Source organism: Hypomesus transpacificus, chromosome 10, assembly GCF_021917145.1.
Source record: "Hypomesus transpacificus isolate Combined female chromosome 10, fHypTra1, whole genome shotgun sequence".
In the NCBI taxonomy this organism is placed as follows: domain Eukaryota; kingdom Metazoa; phylum Chordata; class Actinopteri; order Osmeriformes; family Osmeridae; genus Hypomesus; species Hypomesus transpacificus.
The window spans coordinates 7463769-7488377 of NC_061069.1; the positions used below are offsets into that span (position 1 = coordinate 7463769).

General features: G+C 40.7%; 1 protein-coding gene across 2 annotated transcripts in view; it reads right to left on the reverse strand.

The window, feature by feature from the left end:
* The window catches only part of LOC124472096 (collagen alpha-1(XI) chain-like), a 54972-nt gene extending 35945 nt beyond the window's left edge, over positions 1–19027 (reverse strand). The window contains exons 1-7 of one of the 2 annotated variants that reach the window (XM_047026688.1): positions 18575–19027; positions 12602–12766; positions 11281–11494; positions 10229–10391; positions 3279–3404; positions 798–899; positions 324–425 (exon numbers count right to left, since the gene is read on the reverse strand). In XM_047026688.1, the coding sequence (XP_046882644.1) occupies positions 324–425; positions 798–899; positions 3279–3404; positions 10229–10391; positions 11281–11494; positions 12602–12766; positions 18575–18689 (987 nt within the window). In that variant the 5' untranslated portion in view covers positions 18690–19027. The remainder of the gene's footprint in view (positions 1–323; positions 426–797; positions 900–3278; positions 3405–10228; positions 10392–11280; positions 11495–12601; positions 12767–18574) is intronic. The other variant, XM_047026689.1, reaches the window with a different exon arrangement.
* Positions 19028–24609: the final 5582 nt, after the last annotated feature.

Below are 24609 nucleotides of genomic sequence, written 5' to 3' on the forward strand. Positions count from 1 at the left end.
CCATTGGTCACCGTTCATGAGTTTTCTTTTATCTATATTATCATCAAGATAAGACTTATTTGTTTAAACAGTAAGCTGCTAACTTGGTTCAACCTCCAAGGAAGCAAATGTCAACAGTATATTTGTTAAAACCTTTTCCACGTGTACTTTATTGTAATTATCAAGTTCATATGCTTTAATTTTGGTCTGGGTTTATCATTTTATATGAACTGCATCCTTTTGGTATACCATTTTTGGTCTTTCTCCTATGTTTATTAAAACTGTTGAGTTAAAGCCTAAAGTGCACTGAGCATTTTGTGGTAGTGTTAGGGAGAAGACAGTACCTCGGCTGGGCTGGCTGTGCCAGGGGGGCTCTCAGGTTGACTGCCGTCCACTGCTCCGTAGTCTAACTCACCACCATAGTACTCTTCATCTACAACAGCCTCCTGGAGAGAGAATGACAGACAGAGAAGATACATGTTTTAAAAAATGTCTCAAATAATAACATTCCCCTTAGTAAAACACAAACTTTCCGTAGATGCTAACTCTAATGGTGTGCTAATGCTGACGGGGTGAGAAGGTGGGTTGGGGAAAAAAGGAGTTTGGGAGGCTTAAGATGAAAGGTGTTGGGAGGAGTGAAAAAGAGACCTATGCCTATGATGGGAGGAGCTGTGATAGACAAGGTAATGAAAGATGGCCACACTGCCTGAGACAGGGGCAGGCTAGGGGTCGACATCAATGACAGGAAGAGACCACATGACAAAACAGTGTGTGTGTGTTTGTGTGTGTGGGGGGTCGTCTGTGGGTGTATATTTTACCTCTTTTTCAGGTTTAGTTGCTTCAGTTGGGGCAGTTTCAGTGCCTACCTCTCCCTCAGCGTAGTCATAGAACTCATTGTATTCTAAGTCATAGGAATTGTACTAGACATGAAAGGAAGAGTCAAAGCAAGCAAAGAGTTAGTTCACACATGTAAATAAAGTCCTTTTTCAACTAAAAAGGATTATACTATGTCAGTCAGACATAACATTTACATGGCTAAAGGAGGTCAACTTGAAGTCACTGACAGAAAAACAGAAAAAAAAAACATTTAATCCATTATGAGTGAAATACAAAACATACATACTGAATATTTCACATAATGGATGAAATGAACTGGTTAACCTCGTTTTGTTTTATACAACCTTTTGAGAGGTTTATGTCTGTAACCATGAGAATTGCAGTAAAGTCTCTGTTTGCATAAAACAGGATGTTAGCGGGTTAATGTGGTGCCAATGAAAATGTATACTCCTTCACCATTTCTTATACAACAAATGATAGCCTCTGGCCCATTCTAATGGGCTCTCTTAAACAGCGGCCATCTAGCACATGTGTGTTTTGTGGGTAGAACTGTATATAAAGTGTTGACTTACAAATGAAAAGTCGCTAAAGAGCATTATGCTGAAAAGTCAAAATTTTCGAACTTGTCTTTTGATCTAAGCATAGGTGTGTTGAATGAAACAACAGATCAAACATCACAGATTGTAAAACATAATGAATGAACCAACGTTGTCCAACTGCTCATTGAGGTCTCTTTAACCTTTATTTCCTTCCATAAAAAAGGCAAGGGCAGTCAAAACAAAGGCAAGGCAGATTAAGTTAACAGGCAAGCCCCTGATATCTCTCTGTCTATCAGAGGGGGATAAATATTAGTCCCAGTACAACTGCTGAGCTCGTAAAAATAATAAAAGACCCAAGGCCTGATGGGTTGGCTGTCTTCCACTGGCTGTGGAAGAGAGGCCAGAGAGAAAAACTCGCCAGTCAAAGACAGAGCATGAGACAGAGAGAGAGACAGAGAGAGAGACAGAGAGAGAGACAGAAAGAGAGACAGAGACAGACAGAGACAGACAGAGCATGAGACAGAGAGAGAGAGAGACAGACAGAGAGAGAGACAGAGACAGAGAAAGAGAGAGAGAGAGAGAGAGAGAGAGAGAAAGAGAGAGAGAGAGAGAGAGAGAGAGAGAGAGAGAGAGAGAGAGAGAGAGAATTGAGTGAAGGACGAGAGTAGATTTATGGACCTGAAGTGCTTGGCCAAGCCAGAGGCCATTGCCACCACAGGCGAGAGAGCTGGATGAAACGCATAAATATTGAAGTGTGCTCATAAAAAGCCCGCCCCCCTTCTTCTCTACTGTTCCTCTAGACATGTGGCTGTCTACTGCAAAGGATTATGGGGTAGGGGTCAGGGGCATATTTGATTGAGGCCAGGGTCAAAATCATGCTCAACATATTTCCATTACTTTTCTTCAGAATGGTCCCTGTATCTCCTCTGGTCAGAAATACTTGTTTAGAGATAAATACAACTGGCATTACTGTGTAACATACTCATTATTGCCGGTTTAGTCATGTCAGGTTTTGTGTCTTGGATTACAGCAGAGAATGAGCAATGAAGCATCATTTTACATGACCTTTCCAGGAGCTTCTAGCTACCAATTCTTGGACATATGTTCATACACAGAACTGTGTTTTTTGCCTGATTTACCATTGTGTTGTAATTGAAATGTACCTTTAGCTGCCCAAAGATATAACTCTATTTTTCCAGGTATTGGGAACTCTCACTGTGGAAGGGAAGGCTTATATTTCCCCGGGAGAGGAGGCAGAGCCTGGAGAACTCATTAGTGATATAAATCACAGGACCACTCCAAAGTAGGCTCAGACTTCATGGCAGGGAAGAAGGAAAGTTTCCAGTGTGAGCTCATCAGTTATTTAGTGAAATACTGTCGGAAAATGTCAGGCAGAAAGAGGAATTGAAATAGTGAATAAAAAACCTCAGACTTGAGTTTGAGTTAGAAGGATTGGTTAAAGAGTCTTTGTAAGATTCTATGATTGGTCCAGTGGAGACAGTTAACCATAAAACTTAAATTGGCCAGATGAGTAAAAACACAAGGGTTGCTTTGAAATACAAGTGCATCTTGTACCAGTAGCAGATTCACTGGATTGAGAAATGGCAACAAATACGTGGAACACATTCATTTTCTGTGAGAATTTGGAAGAGATGATCTCTGTGACGTAATCCTTGCCAGATTGGCAGTCCCTGTAACATCCCCTAAATAAGCCCTGTTACCTGCCTCCACACACTGAGAAGAGTTTAATACAGTGTTTGCAAGGTGACAAAAGAACAAGCCTTGTAGCCTTGTGACCTATGCCACTGAACTATGTGAAGAGTCACATGACCAAAGAACCCCCAACTGCCCCTTACGACCTCTGTAACCCACCACAACCCACATTTACCCTCCCTCCCTCCCCTCTCCTCCAAAGACACTCACCTCATCCTCAGGTTCCTGGGCCTGTGGGATGTCCTGGTGGGGGGTTTCACAGTCTGGGCTGTAGTGTTCACAGTAGTCATAGGCCGCCCTGGGGTCCGCTACAATCAGCAGCTGCTGGATGTCACCCTAGAGGAACATGAGGAAGAGAGCACGTCAACACAGGTCACTGTTACCTTGAGGAGCTCTGAGGCTACTGGGGTGAGAGCTGAGCACACCTCTTCTCTGAATAAACCCTCAGTAGCTCTGCTCTACTGTACTGGTAGGAGAAGGTGAAAGGATGACAACATGTGTCTCTGGTCTCGACTGGCTAAGGGTGGTGAAGGGTCCTTCATTTGAAAAGTATACAAAGAAAGTTGGTCATTTTAACCTAGATGGCTCGTATTGCAAAAATTCAAATGTATACACGCGATACAGTAAAGTAATTCTGAAACGTAACACATTTTCTTACAAGGGTGGAAAGGGAAGCAGGGAGTCAGGTGGCTGAGCGGTGAGGAAATCGGGCTAGTAATCAGAAGGTTGCCAGTTTGATTCCCGGCTGTGCAAAATTACGTTGTGTCCTTGGGCAAGGCACTTCACCCTACTTGCCTCGGGGGGAATGTCCCTGTACTTACTGTAAGTCGCTCTGGATAAGAGCGTCTGCTAAATGACTAATGAGTAAATGTAAATGTAAGCAATTGTCAGAATAAGTTAGAGATCCATGGAACAACAGCCACAGTAGCCCGGGAAGATCAAATGCATTCATGGGCCCTTAAGACTGAACCGGGCGCTGTCATCAGAATATCCAGCAGCGGTTTTCCTCCTGGTCTAAGACCACTCACACTCTCTCTGACAGACTGAGTGAAAGAAAGAAAGAAAGAATGCAGACTGGGCGCTCAGCTAAGAAAACAAGAAAGGGCGAGGGGAGATTGTGTCAGACTGGTGTGTGCACATGTTGAATAGGGCGGGTGTCTGCAACCGTTTTCTAAAAGCCTCTTGTCCAGTCCCTCGCCTGGCCATTAGGAAGGGAGAGTCCCATTTCACAGCATCATCCTGCTTTACTGCTCGAGGAATGGGAAGATAAATAACCAAGTCTGTACTTCTGTGAAAATATCTGAGGCCGCCTGTTTTTCATGAGCATTTGGAAAAGGAAATTAGATCCCCACTCCCACCCTACTGGAGGCCAAGGGCCCTTTGTTGCATGATCTTATCCCAAGGAATTTCTCCACCAGGGACTTTCTAAGCGGCCGCTGCGGAGAATGTTAACTACCATCACCCGACCAGACCACAGAGAACCTCAACTGACCTAGCTTGACCTGGCCTGCTGCCAAGAGTATTGAGGGGTTTGTGGACAAACACATATCGTAGCCTTAAAGTAAGGGGATGAACCATCAGGTAAATACTGTAAGTGGTCAGGCCAGGCTGATACGCAGTCAAAGGAGGGCTCATGCCCAGGCGAGCAGGGTGGCCTCTTTAGAGGAAACACATCAATGCAGATTACATTCAATTACAGGGGCTCCATCTGTATGGACTTAACCCTCTGGAACACATTATATATTCACAACCCTGTGCTTCCATCATGCGTGGCCAGTAAACTTCAACAGCTAAGCTTCCTTGGGTAGCTTGACAACCCCCTGAATGACAGCCAGTCCACATAAACAGACATGAAGTTTATGGGCATGCTCTACCTATGGAGTCACAAACACCCCAACCGGCTCCTACTGTACCTATTCTCCCTCAGCAGCTGTCCCTGTGCCCAACGCCACACTTCTGTACTCTACAAGTGTTTTGTATGAAAGGAAAAAGTGATCAATCTTACGGAGAGATAGCTGCATCTAATTTGTGATGGCAAGGCATCTCCTTTTCCATCTGCCTGTCTGTCCCCATTCCCTCCCCTATCTCAGTCTCTCTGTCTTCCTGTGTCTGTATGTCTGTCTGTCTGTCTGTCTGTCTGTCTGTCTGTCTGTCTGTCTGTCTGTCTGTCTGTCTGTCTGTCTGTCTGTCTGTCTGTCTGTCTGTCTGTCTGTGTTTGTCTGTCACTGTCTGTCTGTCTATCAGTCACACTGACTATCTGTCTGTCTATCAGTCACTCTGCCTGTCTGTTTGTCTTGTAATTGTCTGGGTTATGCATCTGTCTGGCACCTCCTCCAGACGGCTAAGAATGCAAGTGAAAATATGGGGTGCTGTCCTGGCACTGGACAGAGGCTTGGCAGAGATACACAAACAGATGGATCGACTGTCAGATCTACAGTAGCTAGTCCCAGCACTGTGTAGAGGGTGTGTAAACTCACAACACAGCAAGTCAGTGCAGTGTTTCCCCTCGACTGAGTGACGTTTTCATCCATTATAAAGTATTGCAACATTGTTTAAATCCCCTGGGAACAAGAAAAGCCAATATCTGGCAATCTGCCACCTCAGCTGGTCACCCACAAGTGGGACATATTAAAAGGCCTCAGCAGACCATGAAATCCTGCCCTGGCACGACCTTTCTAGTATGACATGAAAAGTGGGCTCCCAAACGCTGCTCAGAAAAGGGCACTTTGAGTGAGTGGAGGGAGATCAAACAGCAGAGAGGCTGACCAGACGGCATTACCTCATAGCCACCCTCCTCACCCCCCTTCAAGACCTTGACCCCAAACTGGAGTCAACTGTGGTCCACAGCTGTTTGCTACTGCTCTGCCAAGCAAAAGGTCAACAAGTTATTGTTGTGTTTTTCAGTTGTGGAGGTAACTTTGTAACAATTCTGCTATACAATAATGGTATTGAGAAGTAACAGATAACACAAATATCTGGTGTGCTTATTTTAGATTCACAACTATCTCATGCCACTGCAATGGACATAAGTACGAATGATTATACCACAGGTTAGAAGGTTCTTAATGCTGTACCAAAAAGTGTCATCTACTGAACTGGGTTTTAAGAAAAAACTGTGCAAGATAGTGTACATGCCTTTAGGTTTGGGGTCCAGGTGCATATTATAGCAAAAGTAAAGGTAAACAGTTTAGTGAAGACGTAGTGAAATTAAAGCATCTGTGAAGTCTGGAAATATGCTCAAGGCATCATGGGCCACGGAAAAACAAGCACATTCACTTGAAAAGGAGGTGTTGGATTTGGTGAGTTTGCCCAAAACAAATCAGTTCATTTGACATAAATACTACCTTACAACACCCGTACTCAATGTATCCTTGTGTTCTCTGTATTGACATGTTAGGAGTGACATTTGTTCACCTGGCCTGACCAAGACACCTTAAACTCTGTAATTACGGCCCAAGAAGACTGCCAGGTACTTCGGCCTGTCATCTACCTGACCTGGCAGTGACTCTCTTCCCAAGCAACATGGGGCCTGCTAGACAGTTCAGAGGCAGCACTTAGGAGTTACACATCCACGCACTCCTCTTACACACATCTATCCCTTTCCCTACCTACAGTATGGCTATTTCCCTTTTTTTCTTCTCTTTTCTGCAGTCAAGCACCTGAGTCATTTGGACATGCATCTGTTTTCTCTCTCAGTAATTCCCCTTCTCCCTTCTCCATTCCCCCCTAACCATCCACCCACCCCTGAACTTAATGTTCCAAACACCTAGTCGGGCTGCTCCCTGGGAGGTGAACAAGCTCCATCAGAACCCTAGACAGGCAAGGACAACTGTTGACCAAGGAATAGAAAAAGACAAAGAAGGAGTCTAATAATCTCCAGATTTTTCCCAGCCTTCATTAAATGCAGCCTTTGTGGTCAAAGCTGGGTTTAAAGTTTATTTTTAAGTATTGGAAACAGATCGATGCCATGTGCAGATTACATATCCATGCCCTTTCCCGGGTAGTAGCTTACAAAAACCATCCTTCCAATTACTGTTTTGGACTTTTGTAGATGGCCACCTCCACCCTCACATTTGACATGCTCTCTCCCATCAGCAGCAGGAAGTCATGAGCACCATAGAGCTCGACCTGCAGCCTCAGCACTGCGTACTGGGATGCTCACTGAGACGGTTTGGCTGACTCAAGAGGCACCGGGGGGGCGGCCAGAGCTGAGATTTTGAGACAAGAGGACGGTACATCAGAGGGAGGAATGGGGTGGTGGTGGCTGTTACATGTTATGAGGCATGTCCAGGTGCATGATGAATGGTCAGTAATCTAGCTGGGGATCAACAGGAGGTTCTCCTTTCTGAGCATGGGGGGGGGGAGAGTATAAAAATATAATCTTTATATAGTGATACTAATGACAACAAGGGTGTCTACGTGCATATGCCAACAGTCTCACTGACATGGAATGTGACAACTCAGGGAGAGCTGTCATATTCCATGGAACAAGATGTTCCTGCCAGGACAACAACTTTAGGTCCACCTGCTAGGAAAATTCTCTTTCTCTTTTTCTCTCTTCCCTTTAATTCCCTCTCTTGGTCTTTGTCGCAACTTTCATCTTTCTTTCTCTCTTATCATTCTATTTCATTTCTTTGTTTCTCTATCTAACCTTCTCGCTTTCCCTGTCCCTACTATCAACAACTACAGACCTACAACAATTAAGTAGCCTTTGTCCCTACTAAAGGACAGAGAGAACGAGACAGAAGGGTGCAGATGATTTCAGCTTGCACATTTCATGGCTTTGGTTTGAAAGAGGAGAAGATTTTTTAGGGGCCCAGTCAGAGGCCATATCTTTTAAACAGCTGTGAGGATTGAGCCAAGACAAAGCACACACTGATCATATTTTCCCCTAGCCTTCACTCTTCCTTCTGCTTCCAGACCTAACACCTGGTTATGCAATCTGCAGCAGTAAGGTGACCACATGCTCGTGGCCACGGCTACACGGAAAGCGAGGTATATTCTGGAAGTATAATCAATGTTTTCACAGTTTACCTTACAAGGCTCTAATGCTCATGTTTCCTTTCCCCTTTAATCTGATAAACACCTTTACAGTGAGCGGTAATTTGTTATTGATTTCTCATTAGCTAAACAATGCTCTTGTATTTGACTAAACTGTGCATGGTAGTTTCATAATATCTGTTAAGTAACAAGCTGACAGACACAAAACGAGATACTGTAGGGTTTCTATCGAGGGGCCAATGTCATCTCCTAAACAGAGTTTGTCACACAAAGGCTGTTCAAACCAATTCATCATCTTATACAGTGTACCAAAAAACCTCATGTGTAGAAATATGATCCTTAAAAAATAAATCTAATCTGTTTTCATGTTCTGTTGACTAAAACATACATCACGAAGACAATACCCTGATTACATTAAGTTGATAATAGCTTGTTCTGGGTGATCTTTGATTGCCACACCACAGAATGTCTAACACATGTCTCATGTTGAGTGATAATTGGTATCAATTGGGAAGCAAGGAACTATTTATATTATCTGCCAGCACAAACTGTTTTGCCAAATGTCCCAGAGACAGTGAGACTGGCTTCACTTGACAAGAGATTAATAATTTTCATTAATAATGACAAACCTTGAACACTTTCATAAATGCATAGAATTTCAACTGTGTACCATGTGTGTTCATACAAAGTATGTTTACACAATTGTAACATTTGTACAATTGTAATACTAATGGATTGCGTAATAGCAAGAGCACATGCTTGGTCTTAATATATAACATTTCTAAAATCTTAATTGATTTACAAAGCTACAGCATATTTAATCCATGCTGTTGGACTACCTTCAAAATGTGCTTTAAGGATTAAGGTTACTATTTGGCTGCTCTCAACATCTGCATTTGCAAGCACTTAGTACATCATGGAGACTGCAAGACATTGGCAAAAGACAGGCCACAGTGACTGGATGACTAACACATTTCAGATCCTTCTACACAACTATAACCAGATATTAGTGGAGAATTCTGTGTATGCAAGTTTTTTTCTGGGTTGGTCATTAGTATGTCGTTTGCTTACAAATAGCCAGATTGCAATCAACAAACCCAAGGCTATTAAAGTTGAAGTGGAAATAATTACAGTTTAAGAAATAGCTCCACAGCCTGCACTATGGTCACCACAGCTACCACTGGCTGATTTGCTCTATCAGAAACCACCTACAAACATGCAAACACATCTACCCCTGGGACAAACAAAATTATTTTCCCCACTCCTTGTTTCTAAACAGAGAAAATGCTCAAATTGCTTTGTAATTCCATTCCATTTGGCTTAATTTATGTTCAAACACAGAACACCCAAACAAGACCAACATTGGCCTCAAACCAGAATTAAAACTATCTGTGGTCAAATCTAATTGAGTAAAAGTGAAGCCTTTTACATGCTTACCCTTGGTTCTCATCCCATTATAGTCACTACAATGTGCACAAACAGTACAAAACCAAGAAAAAATGTATGTTGGTTAAGAGTTGTGAACCCTGTTAATGGTCTCTGACCTCTCAGTTATAGGGTCAGCATTAAATAGCATTACAATACCACCACAAACCAAGTGAGGAAGTAAAGGATCCTTTTTCAAATGGCTCGACTGTTCAAAGACATCTCTGACCTGCAGGCAAGTATTTAGCAGGCTGTTCTTGTTAGCAAGCATTCCAGGAGCACACATCAAAGTTAGAGCCATTGTCTTTTTTAGAGAACATTCAGCTTGAGCACATGTTCCATAGTGCTCAAAACTACAGTACCTGTGATAAAACCTGTGATCTTTACAAAAATTATAATCTGCAACTGACGGAATTCGTTATCCTTTATATTTCAAGCCATTTAGGCATTTGTCTCAAATCCTATTCGATCCCCCCAAAATTGGCAAATAAACGCACAATTCGATAATAAAATAACTATGGGACGTCCAACAAAGAACGTATAAAAAATACAAAATAAAGAATGTTCATAAAACACCAACTCCACATAATTCCAAGCCTCCAAAGAAAAATATCAGCGGAATCAACTGAACTAAAGCAGGAACAATGACTTAGGGTGAGCCAAACTCTCAACTGAGGCTAGTATTGGAAAAACATGCACTATCAATGAGAAAGAAGAACCACAGAGGGCTTTACCTCAAAGACATCTTCATCAAGGATTCTCGTTCCAAAGACAGTGATGCCCTCTGTGTTGATGACAGCTCGGTCACTCCTGCCCAATGGCCTGGTGAGCTTCTTCTTACAGTCCACAATGAGGGTCACACTTTTCTTCTCCACACTGATGGCTACACGATGCCACCTACATTGTTCAAACAATAAGAGATTATCAAGAAGATCCACAGTATACCGTTAGATGAGAAAAACCTCATTAATCAACAATGGGTAAACTAATAGGAAGAAGTGTACTTGACTCTCATTTACGCAAGCAAAGCAGAGAAATTGTAATTTATAGATCTTTTTTTTTTAATCACCCATGAGGAACACATTTCATTCTGCTTCAGACAATAGCATCAGACATGTTTTAACCAAGTGTTTCATATTAGCTCCACTGTCTCATTGTCAGGATAGTCATTTTATGGTTATGCAATTTATGATGGTTGAGCCCATAGTTTTATTGCAAATTAAAAACCACACTGTGAATCTTTTTGGGGAAAAGACAGACTATCACGCAGACAATTTTTGGAGGACAAACTGATGATTTGATTACATTTTTTTCACATTATTGTTTTTTGACTGATAATGCTTAATGTTTTCAATGTAAATACAATAACACATATGTTGGTATAATAGTATAATATCAATGTTGTTTTATTCCACAAGTACTGAACTATGTAATGAAACTATTGCACAGTATTTGCACTGTAGTATTATTGTAGTATCATAGTTCATCGCAGTATTGGGGTTTTTTCTTCACGACTGTTAGCTGAGATGTGGTTACTTTGCAATGCGCCAAGTAAATGCAGACTGTTCCTTGACTCTGGCCACTGAAATACTGTAGGCCAAAGTCCTAATGTTGTAAAGTAGGCACAACCACGCCCTCTTCAGAAGTTACCGTAAAACATGTCTGTGCAACATTCAGTGGTTTATATGTCTAAAACAGTCTAATACAGTAGTTCACATGTACATATCAGACACCAATAAACAAAGTGATCACCCATATCATCCCCCACCACGTCATCATCACTTACTTTCCGTCTGCGAGGTTGATTGTGCGGAAAAGGGGGTACTCCTCGGGTGCGGGTTTGCCATGCTGGTCCTCATACAGGAAGACAGGTGCGCGGCCCACTTCCACACCCAGCTGCTGGATGCCCTGCTGGTTGTACACAGACAGCAGGAAGGACTGGATGCCGGCCTTGGGTTTGATGGTGAACAGGATAGAGAAATCCTCAGGGAATACTCCTCCTGGTCCAGGGAAACAGTACAGTGTGAAATCAGATTGGTCTCTGGTAAGATCTGCAGTCATAGACCCAAGAGCTAATACAGTAGATGGCTCATACAAGCACTGCATAATTTATAAGTATTCACAGTAAAGTGTTCTATTTATAAGTGAGAGAAGTAGAGAAGTAACAATTATCCAATTTCAGCTCAAGACTAGTCTTTGATGAGGCATACTGAAACTAAACCACAGTTTGTGTTCAGTTTAAGGAAGTATTTTGTTTTAAAATAACCTTGGTTTAACCTGAAAAGAATTAGAAGTGAGAAATTAAGGCATCATTACATTTACTAGGTGTGTGAAAAAGATCAGTTTTACAAATGTAATCATGCAAGCATTAATAAGCTTTACTGATAAAATAATAGGCTACAGATGATTTATAAGACAAATTGCACTATTCAGACTGAGAACACTATGGCAACTTGTTGTTAAAAGCATATGGTTTGCTAGCAGGATTTTCTGCCAAAAATCACAGAAATCTAATTGTTAATTTCAACTCTTAAATGTTGTGCCTTTTTTTCTTTGTAATTAAGCCAGTTTGGAAGATGACCAGCGCACACAGACTGGGAACATTTATTTAACGAGACCCTGTTCCTAGTAAATGTGTATACAGTATTCATATTTTAAAGGCCAAGTGGGCAACGTTCTCTGCCATACTTGCCTTTCCAACAATAAAAGATGCAGACACAAATCGACATTCAATGAAGTCCTCTTTCCCCATTCATTCATAACCTAAGACCATTCTACTGGGAAAATTGCTGAATGAAATGAGAACTGGATATATATCTGAACACAAGGAATGAATTGATATGTGTCCAAGTTATACAGCTAGATTGTTTGCTCGAGTCATGATTGCTTCACCTCTGTAATTTATCATTGTCACATTATTGGATCACAAAGTACAGTTTGAACCAGTAGCCAACTCAATGAAAACATTGGCAAATAGATGAAGATGTGTGTACAGTAGTCACAAAATATCGCTGCAGGCAGGATCCACCTACAAATGTCAGTCTTGATAAAAGCGTAAAGTCAACAGCCTTCCATGGTGATGACATGTTGGCGAGGTGAGATGTTACCTGGGAAGAACTGCTTGGTGGGAGCGCTGATTTGTGCCTGCTTCCTCACTCGGAAGGCTACGTCGGGTTTGGACCCTCTCCGGACTGTACAGAATCCTGCTGTTTTCTCGACGCCCTCAGGAGAGCTGTGAAAGTCCAGAGCCTTGAGTACATCCACAGGGTCAGCTGTAAGAGAAAATAGATAAGTACTGAAGGGGTTTCCCTGTAAATGCTGTGGTAACAACCAGAAGGAGGAACAGTGCAGCAAAACATTTACATTTAGTCATTTAGCAGACGCTCTTATCCAGAGCGACTTACAGTAAGTACAGGGACATTCTCCCTGAGGCAAGTAGGGTGAAGTGCCTTGCCCATTTGGCACGGCCAGGACATTGTGTCCTTGAGCAAGGCACTACACCCTACAGAAACAGTTTTATTTTCTATTATCTATTGACTGACACTGCAGAGAACATACAAAACACGATACACAATAGTCTCAATTCGAAAAGAAGAACAAACACTAATATTGTAATATGTGTTGATATTTTTACCACACCCATTCCGTAGCTACTGCCAGTTTGCCAAATCTGTCAATTCATCCAATCAGGTTTTTATTAGAAACTTGAGCAGTGTCACAGTAAAAGTATTAGGAGCCGTCATCGGGACCCTTGTCCTGGTTCTATCTACAAAGCTCCAGGGTCCCATGATAAAACCCTGTGGTGCTGCTCAATGGGCCTTTGGTAGAGAGGCAAACACAGTGGGGGGTGACTTTTACAGGCAGTTTAACTCTGCAGCCAGGCTCATAATGGAACAGAATCTGGAACACTACAGTTCAGATCTCGCATCCAGTTCCACAAGAGAATATGTTCAGTCTCTCTTTCTACTCTCTTTCTCTTGAACTGTTAAACTGTCACTCTCGTCTTGGTTATTCTCGCTCCCTCTTTCTTTCCGCTCTCGTTCTTTCTCTCTTTGTATCTCTCGACCCTTCACCCTCTAGCACAAGTAGATTTACGGTGTGATTATGGGGAATTTAAGGAAGCCTAATAGGATTCGTTTAAAAGGAGGGTACACACACAGGGTCTTAACTAACATGACAACATCCCAGTTACCCACTGATTTATGTAGCGCCATCTTGCATTCACCTTTGCAGTCGTTAAAATAGCAAAGAGGGACAGTGTGCTATTTTTTAGAAGGTCATGACTGCAGCTATAGATAATACTTAAAGTACAGGGATGTAGAGCATTTAAGGTTTCCATTTAAAGTTGGGGTTTGAAAAAAAATCATTTCAAGCTAAGTCTGTTCTTTGACAGTAGCAGTTAGTTCTTGCACCGTGCCTATGCACACCACTGCCATCCCTATCAATCAGTGTCAATCTGTTTAAAGTTCCAACATCTGAACAACATATCTACTACACGTAACCATCCTTTAACCATGACTAATAGTTCCTTGGGAGCCATGTTTGAATACTGCTGCCAACGTTTTCGAGAAATATCTTTAGGAGGTGTTTGGAGTTGTTGTTTACAACAATCAGCAATACATATAACTGACTATTATTGTTCAACTGCATGGATAAGTTTCATTTTTATTGGTAACATGTGTGTGTAGAATATAAAGCAGCCACACTTGAACTGGGGTGATGAGAAATACATTAAACTCCATTATGAAATTGGGCATGAAATTCAGAGGACAGAGATCCATGCCATAAAAAAAGTCCTCTTTCAGACTTAGCTTTGTGAATAACTTGTTTGATTTTAATATTAGCAGCCCTGTTTTGTTTTACGATCCACTACAACAGCACAGCTATAAAACAATCTAACAAATGAAGCCAAAGAAACACACACATGGCAATTGTGTTGTCAAATCTCAGATGTCCCTTCAAACAACCATCAATCTATCTCTGTTTCAGGAAAGCTTACTCACATGCTGCATAAGATCCTACACTGCAATATTCTGTCCTAACAATACCTCACAACACAAAGGCTAAGAACATCTTGTCTGGACATCCCTCCCATCCCTGGGTCACGAGACAGGATGCAGATTCTTCAAAGACTCAGTGACAACAAACAATGGCTCAACAGTCTTCTCATCGCCCCACTGGGAACTATTTTGCAGAAAAGGTGTGATCTGGATTTATTGTGGAATCTCCCTGATCACCAAACGGTGGAAATCTTTTTTGATCTCACTCTTAATTTACACTCCTGACATCCTTTAAAACGAGCCATGATGAAGCCTCTTTATGGTCCATGACACAGTAAGCCTCAGTCTTTCCTCTGATACCACAAAAAAAAAGAGTTTGGCTCCAACAAAAACTGCATAGGGAACAGAAATGGAACCGTTTAGAGATGTCTAGAGAAAGCTGACATTGTTTAAACACTGCAGAAGCTTTGCATACAGTACATATCTACTTTAAATTGACTTTAACCTGTTATCAGTTCAATTAATGTCACATGCAACAAAATAAATTGTTCTTTTAAAAAGCTTTTTTAGTAAATATTTAACTGATATAGTTTAACTATTTTCCAAACATCTGGTTTGTGAAGCCAGGAAGTGCTGATCCGACAGTTCCTGTTCCATTTCTGTCGCCAGGTGGGGGTCTAAGAGGCGGAGTCAGTTAGCATGTTGAACACATTATGGTACCGGCACCCCTCCACTTAAAAACACATGGGGCCAAACCAAGAATGTCCAAATCTTCACAGTTCACACGTGACCAAACAACACTTGAATGATTCATCAAGCACCCTTTGTTCAACAAGATTTTCATGAATGTGGGTCTATTTCATAATATTTTTTTATTTTCATTGGAATGGATTGGATTTTCACATTATTAGTAATGGACAGCGGTAAGTGATTTTAGTGATTCCCAAATATACGTATTTTTATGTAAATAAAATATACATTTGAATATATAAAAAGACTCTCGAGAAAGACATTTAGCAAAAGTAGCTGTGATAACTCTGTGCTACTTGAGTAATTGCATATCATTTTAAATTGTACACAATGTACAGAAACAAGATCTAATGTTTTGTGATCCCTGATGATAAATTTAGAAAGGATGATTCGTCTGTCTTATTTTGTCCTATGGACAGCAGTGGATTTAGCGTTTCTCATGTACGTGCTGGGTAGAGGCAACTGCAAATGTTGGGCAAAATGTATCTCAAAATGCCCCATAACGAGGGCAGTAGCTATTCTGTACACTGTCCAGAATACAGAGCTACTGGTTCCTCAAAAAAGAGTCTGAACTAAAGGTCTCTTTGTGAGTTTCAGAATGCCTTTCTGCATTACTGCATACCTCAAGGCCTCATATATTCCAGATGTGCTGAATTGGCCAGGAATTGCCCCTCCCCTTCACTACCACCACCCTCCCCACCTCCTCCACTCCCCTCTTCCATCCCAACCACCTCCTCACAGAAGCACTCCAAAAGCAGGCGTTATCCAAAAACCATTAAAGACTCTAAATGAGCATGCAAATCGTATTAAAACCATTTCATCTTCAAGAGGTAGAGTTATATGACTATTCTCGACATCTTTATAATGCTCCTGCTTCCGTTTCCTCTCTTTCCCTCCCTACACTATTCTAATAGTAATGGCTGTACCCACTTTTGAAGCTTAAATAACTTCAATCGTCCAAATACTGAGTCCCTCAGTAGTTATACTGTCTCCACCAGCCTGTTTGAGAAGTAAACTTCAGCAATCCCGCACCTCACAATAGTGCATTTCAGTGACACTTGAGCATGACTGTTCTAGGAGACAGTGATATATGTCCTGCCATGTTAACAAGCCACAAACACAGCCGATGAGCATACTTCCTCTGAGGGAGTGCTGCACATACTGACACATGACACTTCAGTTCAAACCATCTGAGGAAAGGCTTTCCCAAGAAAGCAACAGAACTTAGAATACCTCTAAACAAGACAATAAAGGGACAGTTAACTAAACATTCTGGCATTTTAAACTTGAAGCTTTTCACCCTCAAATAGCTACACAGATCTTTTGAAGATAAGTTCAGCACACATGTAGTAGTCATCTCAGTTCATCATTTTTTGGTTGGCACTACTGATAAGGTTTTGCCTGACTCCTTGAGACATCTGTCTCCCTGGGACATTTGTTGTCACTGCCATCTACTGAGAGTTGGCAGCATAAGTAGCAATTACAGTACTCTGGAAAGCTTGTAAATGTTTGCTTGCACATCATGCAATTATGGTTATTTTAAATATCAGATGCAGAAAAGTAGGAGGGCACTAGGCAAGCCATGACACTGGTGTTTCGTTCAATTTGGATCGTTTCTCGTCAATAATCAATTTCCAATACGACTGACAATGAACAAATACATGATGCATTCATTTTTAAATGAACTTGTGGGGCGGTGGTGGAAGTGTTACTATCCAGAGGGAATTGCATCATGGTAGCAGGTTATGGCACATAGTCAAAGATGGCAACCCACTGTATGTAACATTGTAACAGCTTTGTGATATACAGTGTGCTCATTAGTAAAGAATGAAGTCATTTAACCTAAGAACCGGCAAGAATAACTGAAGACAATATTCTGGGCTGCCAGAGCAATATCATGTATATAGACTTGAAATCTATAGTGAATTCAAAATGAGCATTGATATCTTTCAGATCATTTTAGTTATCTTGTCTTTTGGCTGAAAAATAGCCTAACAAAATAAATACATAAGTATAAATAAACGCTATTTATTTATTCTCGAAAGGATCTGTAGTCACTAGAAAGAGGCAGCTGGTCTGACCTACATATTGTAAGTAGGCAACTTAAAAGTGGGGGAAATACACCAGAGATTTTTTTTCCATCAACGCCCCTTATTGGACTTAGTGGGAACCAGGATAGTGTGGAGAAACGGTGATCGTTCAGGACAGTATATGTACTTCACTTCCAGAAGATAACGTCCATGCTTCCTTGTCGCATGTCGCATTATCTTGTACTGTATGTCATATGGATAATACCAAATCACCAGATTAGTGCAAATACTTAAGATCGTAAAATTGTGAAGGTAGAGCATGGAGTGTTATCTGACATCGAAGTGTTGACAGCTGTCAGTTTAGTGCAGAAGTCCGCAAATGGCAAGCACCACCATCATTTACAGCCAAGTCTTTACAAATATCAAAAGGGCAAACAAACAGGCAGTTTTAAAGCAATACTGTTTTCAAAAAACAAATCAGAAAGTCCATACGTTTCAAGGAAAGAGTTTCAACATAAGTTTCATAGTCAAGAAAAAGACAGCCAATACTGATGTGTAAAACGATCTATATTTGATGGATGGTGCAGAGAAAACAGATAGCAGATTGTAAAGCAAGTGGCTGCTCAACTTTATTGGCTACAGAATTCTGAGGTAGCCTGATGTGTAACAGCTATCTTGACCCAATGAAATCCCTCTTTCAATGCCCATCCACACACACCTACCGGACCACCAAGCGCAAACAAAGAATATTTGTTTGGCAAAACCCTTTAAAACTGTCGCCCGAGAGAGCTCTGGGCGCAGTTTTATTTCTGCCCCATCACATCAATCTGCCACGTACCGCGAGTCACGCTGTGAGCTCGCTCAATTGGAGATGACTGCACCTGAATGGGTGCCTACGACAGAAGTACTAGGCTACTGAGAGGGTGCATCATGTGTTTGAAAATGGGTATTCCTCCCTTTTGGAAAAGGTTTTATCTTTAAATGGAATACAACTCCACTTGTCTATGTTCAAATACTTTCCCATAACCAATTAGACAAGGTATGGGAATATTTTTTGATTTGCCCAGCTAAAAATGTCACATTTTAGAAACTTAATTCAACTTAAAATTCAACTTTATCATTTTAACATGTTGGCTGTCAGTGAGTGACGTAATTGTGGCTCTATAGATGCAATATCGTGACTTGACAGGTAGAATATGATATTCTACCTATTCTACCTATGATATTCCTGTATATGATAAAGATGCACTCAAGGTGGATGATACGGCGCAGAAATGTGTCCTTCCCTGACACTTCTTACCTGCTCTGACATTGGCGGTCTGTAGAATTAAAGATAGAGTGACGAAAGTGGTTAGACTGGAGTTCCAAAGCCACCTTTTCGTTTTCCACCTTGTGGACCACCTTTGCATTTCCATCGTAAACGCCCACAGTTGTACAAAACGGACTTTATACAAAATGTTGTCCTGTCCACAATCCACAAAAATATGTGATAAAGTTGTACTAGAGAGCCATAAGTGAAATAGTATTGATTTTTCGTACAGTCAAACTGGGCCCTTCTGATCCGCTCCCCCTAAGCCCAGCCCTCAGACTGAAGTTGTATGGGCTTTCATGAAAAAGCGGAGACCATTCGATTCCCCGCGAGCCGTGTGCCGTCGGGAGGCTGGGCATGCGTCTCGAACCTGAACCGCAACTAGAGGAAACAGACACCGGAAAATCCTTCGTTCAGCAAATCACCGTGCTTGAAAGTGGTCAGGGCCCGCCCATTATCTCCTGTAAGATAAATCACTGAAGGTTCTTAGTTACGGCATCCGTTCTCATCTGATGTCAGATATAGGCTAAGAAATGTTCAAATGTAGATTCGATTAGATTTTTTTTAAAGAAACTTAAAAAAGCTTTTTGGAAACAAATTCTTCCTTTATTGTTTTGCTTATCTTGCAATAGATGGAGCTGAATCTTGAGGACCTGGCACCTAATGCAGCATGATTGGAGGTGTGGAGCAGCTATTTCAGAAATGTCCTGAATTCATGAGCACTGTGGAAAAAAAGGATTGACTACTAGTATATAATTCGTCCATACTGGGCGATGCTTTATTGGCCAAGATGAAATGCTTTCCAGATCTGAACAGTTTCCTGAAATATTTTTCGGGTGGAAGCACTTTTGTGAGGAAATCTGAAAACAATTAATGTTAAGATCACTGGAACAAAGAGTCAAGGCACAGGTGGCAGCTAGGGCTATGCCATTTTTCTCAAGAGTGATGTTGAAAGACTGTCTGTTGATAGTGTAATCAGTTTTATTAAAATGAAAACCAGATTATGATTTTCAATCAAAGTCGCACTGTAAAAATACTGGATGCTATGTTTTCATCTAGGTCTGTCTCAAACAGATGCCATGTGTCTGGACCAATACACTTACTACCTGCACTATATTTTAGTAACTGTAACAAAGGGATTCAGATGGCTGTGCGGTGAGGGAGTCGGGCTAGTCATCAGAAGATCACTTGCCTCGGGGGGAATCTCCCTGTACTTACTGTAAGTCGCTCTGGATAAGAGTGTCTGCTAAATGACTAAATGTAAATGTAAACATCTGTACCTCAAATGATAAATAGGAAAATACCCTGATTGATGTGACGGAGTTCTGGGAATTTATTCATTTATTGATAGTGTTGTATTTTTCTGACTCTGAGCAGTTGCATCTTGCTTTCTCAGCAAAACAGTTACATTCAATCTGGCATTTTAACTTCTGAGATTTAAAGCTTTCATTCTTCATCTAATTTGGTTGGCAGCATATGTCAAACCTTGCTCATGCTGTTTGCTGGGACTGTTGCCGAAAATGTTTAGTTTAATTTGTGGAGCATTCTTGGGTGGGGAGAGAACATCTATACACTAGTACTGCAGAAACTCACGTCCCTCTGGTGATGTGCTTTTAGTTCTGTAGACATAATGAAACTGTTTGATTTCCAACAATGTTTGAATGATCTTAGGGCTTCTTGTACAGTAAATCCCCTTTTTCAGAAGTGGTCAACATTTTCAGCAAGACTGAATTCTGGCACATTTATCTGTAGTTGAAACCACATGATTGTACCCAAGGTATTTACTGCCAACATGTACCAAAAGATTCTACAATAAATTGTAATTATTCTATAATAAGTATCCATACTAAACCAAGATCAAACCAGAATGGCTACATAAACATAAATGTCTTGAAAACATTGTTCACAATCCAATTTTGCTACATGAGCCAACTTTAATTTGAGTCCTTTCTTCAAAATATACAATTTACTTCTTGCCAAGCACAAAATTGATGCTGTAAATGATGAAGTAGTATATTTCCACAGTAGTTGTTCAAATGCATGCATACCCTCTTTTAGAATGGATGGAACCCTTCCCAAGTCCCATGTTGAATGTGAAGTAACACCACCCTAAATCTGTAATGCCTTTGAAAAGAGTAATATTTTGTTTCACAGGACCTGTTGAAATCCATTGGTTGTCCTCACAAAAACTCAAGTTAATGGACAAGTCACTAAATTGTATTTCTCCTTGTTTTCATATAAAATAAGTATTGTCAAGATCATTTCTGGCAGACAAGAGTTGTAAAACTAAATGGATGGCAGACGTACATTAAGCTATTACTCAGACAACCATCCCCTTCGATCACAAGCAGGCATTACTGTACCTCTAAAGGTCCTGTGTAGAGGGGTTTGATCCAGTTAGAGCAGTGTGTGTTTGGTCATGGGGGGATACATACTAGACACTGAAGACCACAAAACTACAGAATGGAATGTGTGTTTGTCTGGGCATGCTTATTATAGCTGTAAGTAGCACCCAGCAGCCCTACCTAATACGACTTGAAAGAGGCAAGGAGGAGTACACTCACTTTCACATTTTATAAGGTCACTTTATTTGTAGAGTGATCATTTTTTAGTCTGGTAGTTACACACACTACTGAAAGCTACATTAGTGTGGACATTAATTTGAGACAAAACCAAACCTGCATATTTTTGATAGATTATAACATTGCTGCTCAACAAAAAAAGAAGGTTTACTGAAACATTTTAACCTTCAGGCTTAATCATTTGGAAATGTGTTGAGATATGTTCATGGGGAGCGTACAGAGTTACAGAGCTTGAGAGTTTGTTTTTGCTGCTCAGATTTAAGGCAGTTGAAGGTAATGTAATGATTCTTCAACTTGATGACTGGATGTTTCTTATGGTGTAAATCTCTCTTGAAACTGTTACCTTTGTTAATTTTGAGGTTGAATGTCTGTGAACGTTTAGATAAGACAACACATTGCTGGGAAATGTAGCTGGGGGCATTGCTACTCTTTCAAGATAAACGAAACATTCTTAGGTTTTAAGGTGTTCCCCACCTCGTTCATATACTGTAGTCGAGGTTCTGGAACATATATTGAACTGACACTTGACCCCCTTCCTGCTTCTGCCCTTACCCAAGGGAAATCCATAGACTAAACAGGAAACCCAAGAAGGCCTGTTACTCTAGCTGCCTACTTGGACTGGGCTGTAAACTATCATGTCTGGCCTGGCACTGGGGTGACGGAATCAAATGACCGATGTAATGTTCCATATCAGAAATGTAAACCATCAATTTGCTTTAAATCTTTATTCTGTGTCACAGAGAAGGTAAAGTGCACTGTCAATAGAGTCTGTAGAGTTTAGCACACAACAATACATCGATGATTAATATCTTCAAACACTTTAAAAACCAAACACACTGAAAAGGTAAATGAATGCTTATATTTCATTGGAACAATCAAAGTGATGTATGAGGACAAGGAAAAATCAAAGCAACTTGTGTGAGTGGGAGGGGCCTGTTGGACCGTGGAAGATGTCACCAGACCTCCAAGCAAAAGAATGGAAACCACATTGGCTTGATTCCTCGATTGCGCCTGAACACTCAAGCTGAAAGACCAAAGAGACAGCTCTGGCCAGAGGATCGGAAAAACACATGAAGTAGATTAAGAGGGACTGCAATCATGTCACCCTCAGTATGGAGAATATGAATGGGCCTTTATGTTCCACTCACAGTAAAGAACCTCAGTTCTGCACACTGTATCTTCCACTAACAACACAATAATACTGCCACATTTAATATGGTAGTCTGTAACGTAAAAGATTTATGATAACTAGATTAGGATATAATGCTCTAGACTGGTAGTCCTAAAAGCAAATGGAATAGAACTATTGAAATATTTGCTTTCTGTAACTGTGGACAATTATTTCTCAAATTAAACAAAGGAAAAAGCAATAGAACACTGTGACATAAAAACACATTTATCTCAACCAATGCACTGTGATGGTCTCCTTTCCAAGATGGGGGTTTTAACTCTCTAACAGTTGACTCAAATGTTTTTTTTTCCACACCAGTTAAAACTTTAGTGCCTACACGTCCCTCCATAAGAGTTCTCCAGCAAAGCAGTCACCAGGAATCACTTTTGCAAGTACGGAGAGTCAAGGAGAAAAAAACCCCACATGGTTTTCCATTAGTAGACTCAAAGTCGAATAATAATTTTCCATTGTGCTATCTCAATACTGAAGGACTTACTGGTTGTCACAGATACAAGCCACTAATGCTACATACCAAAGATGCAAACATCCTCTATGTAAGTGAATGTGTGTGAATGTTTAAACCCTAGCTGCTTTTTGTTCAAATCTATCACCTGTGTTCATCTCTACAGTGAACTAAAATTAATATCTGAATGAGAAGATGACTGAAATAGATGTATTTTGTTGAAATGTAAGAATACAAGAGACTGCTCTTTTCATTTTTTAATGAAAATGAAATGAAATGTATTGTCTTTTTGTTGTCTTTCTATGACGTAAGATTTAAGAAGAGGACAGAAGAGTCTGGGTAATCTATGTAGTTAGCCGTCATCATCCAATGATGAAATGTCTCTGAGAAAGATGTCTCTGAGATGTTACAAAGACTCCAAAAATCCTCTTCATATCATGGACATGACTGACGGACTGACTGACTGTGTTGTGCATTTATGTGTGCCTGTGTGTTAGTGTAAGTGTGTGCAGATAAAGGAACAATGTCTGGAATCATTTAACAAGGGGGAACACATTCCTGTGAGTGGAATCGTTTCCCCCAAAAGGAGTATCATTGTTTCCAAAGACAGCACAGTTTTCACTGTGATTCAGGTAATGTTTTTTCTTATTTCATTTTTCCACTCAGTTACTCAGATCTTTAAGAACAGAGCAGCACCAATGGGCAACCAAAGCAGCTGCAATGTGAGAAGTGAGCTAGATCACTGCATGGAAAGCGCAACATTACTCTGAAATCAGTTGATCTTCTTTTGAAAAGTTCATCGTTTCAATAAATAGAATGGATATTTTAACAAGCATAATTGTCTTCCAAAATAGGACACATTTCAAACAAAGGAAGTCTCCTTCATGAAATGACTATCATGCAAAGGGCTCACCCTGTGGTTACCCTGGCAATCACATAGTTGCTGGTCAAAGTACGGCCTTAGAATAGATGTTTATTACTACCCAGGAGACTAGCATGGTTCACCAAAGAGGTTGTTTTAGGCAAATATAACACATAATCACATACGTGCATACACAACAAAGTTTTTAGATTTAAGTTGAGTTTTTTTTCTTGGATTCAGGTGTGTACTGTATGTTAGTGAGCTCATTTAGTATGGTTAAAAGTAGAGAAAATAATTAACCACTCCCTTACGATAAATGCAGGACCTACTGTACAGAACAATTATTAAGATCCAAACAAATATTACATTAATAATCAACTTTTAATACAAGTCTACAAAATGGTGGATTGAGTTGTCAATAAAAAAATACCATATTAAAAAGACTTTGTTGTCATTTAGTAAAAAGCTTACTCCTGTAAAGGTGATGAAGGGTCCAGTCAGTTGCTATCACATCACTGTAATCCGAGGCATGATGTCACTGGCTCCTGTATAGCTTCAGCTAGCAAACGCTGTTGCTCTCTCCAAAGCTATGTGGTTTTATCAGATTTGCTTCACATATGTGTAACACACACTTAATAACAGACTGAGCTTACTTTTGGCTCCAGAACTTTGGCATGATCTGATTATACTCTAAAGAACTTCACAGAATGTAAAGAATATACTTTTGGTGGTTGCTCATGCTCTAAATAGGAGGATGGTGCGTTGGTGAGTGGGTCTGTGAGTGGGTCTGTAATGGTGCCACGCAGGTACTAACCACAGTTTAGAAACTCAACAAACTGTTTGACCACATCCAGACTACAGCAGTGGAGAGACTGAGTACAAATTGGTTCCTCCCCCTCCCCCCATCTGGACACTGTAAATCCAATTTGAAATCAAGCTTTCTCTGAT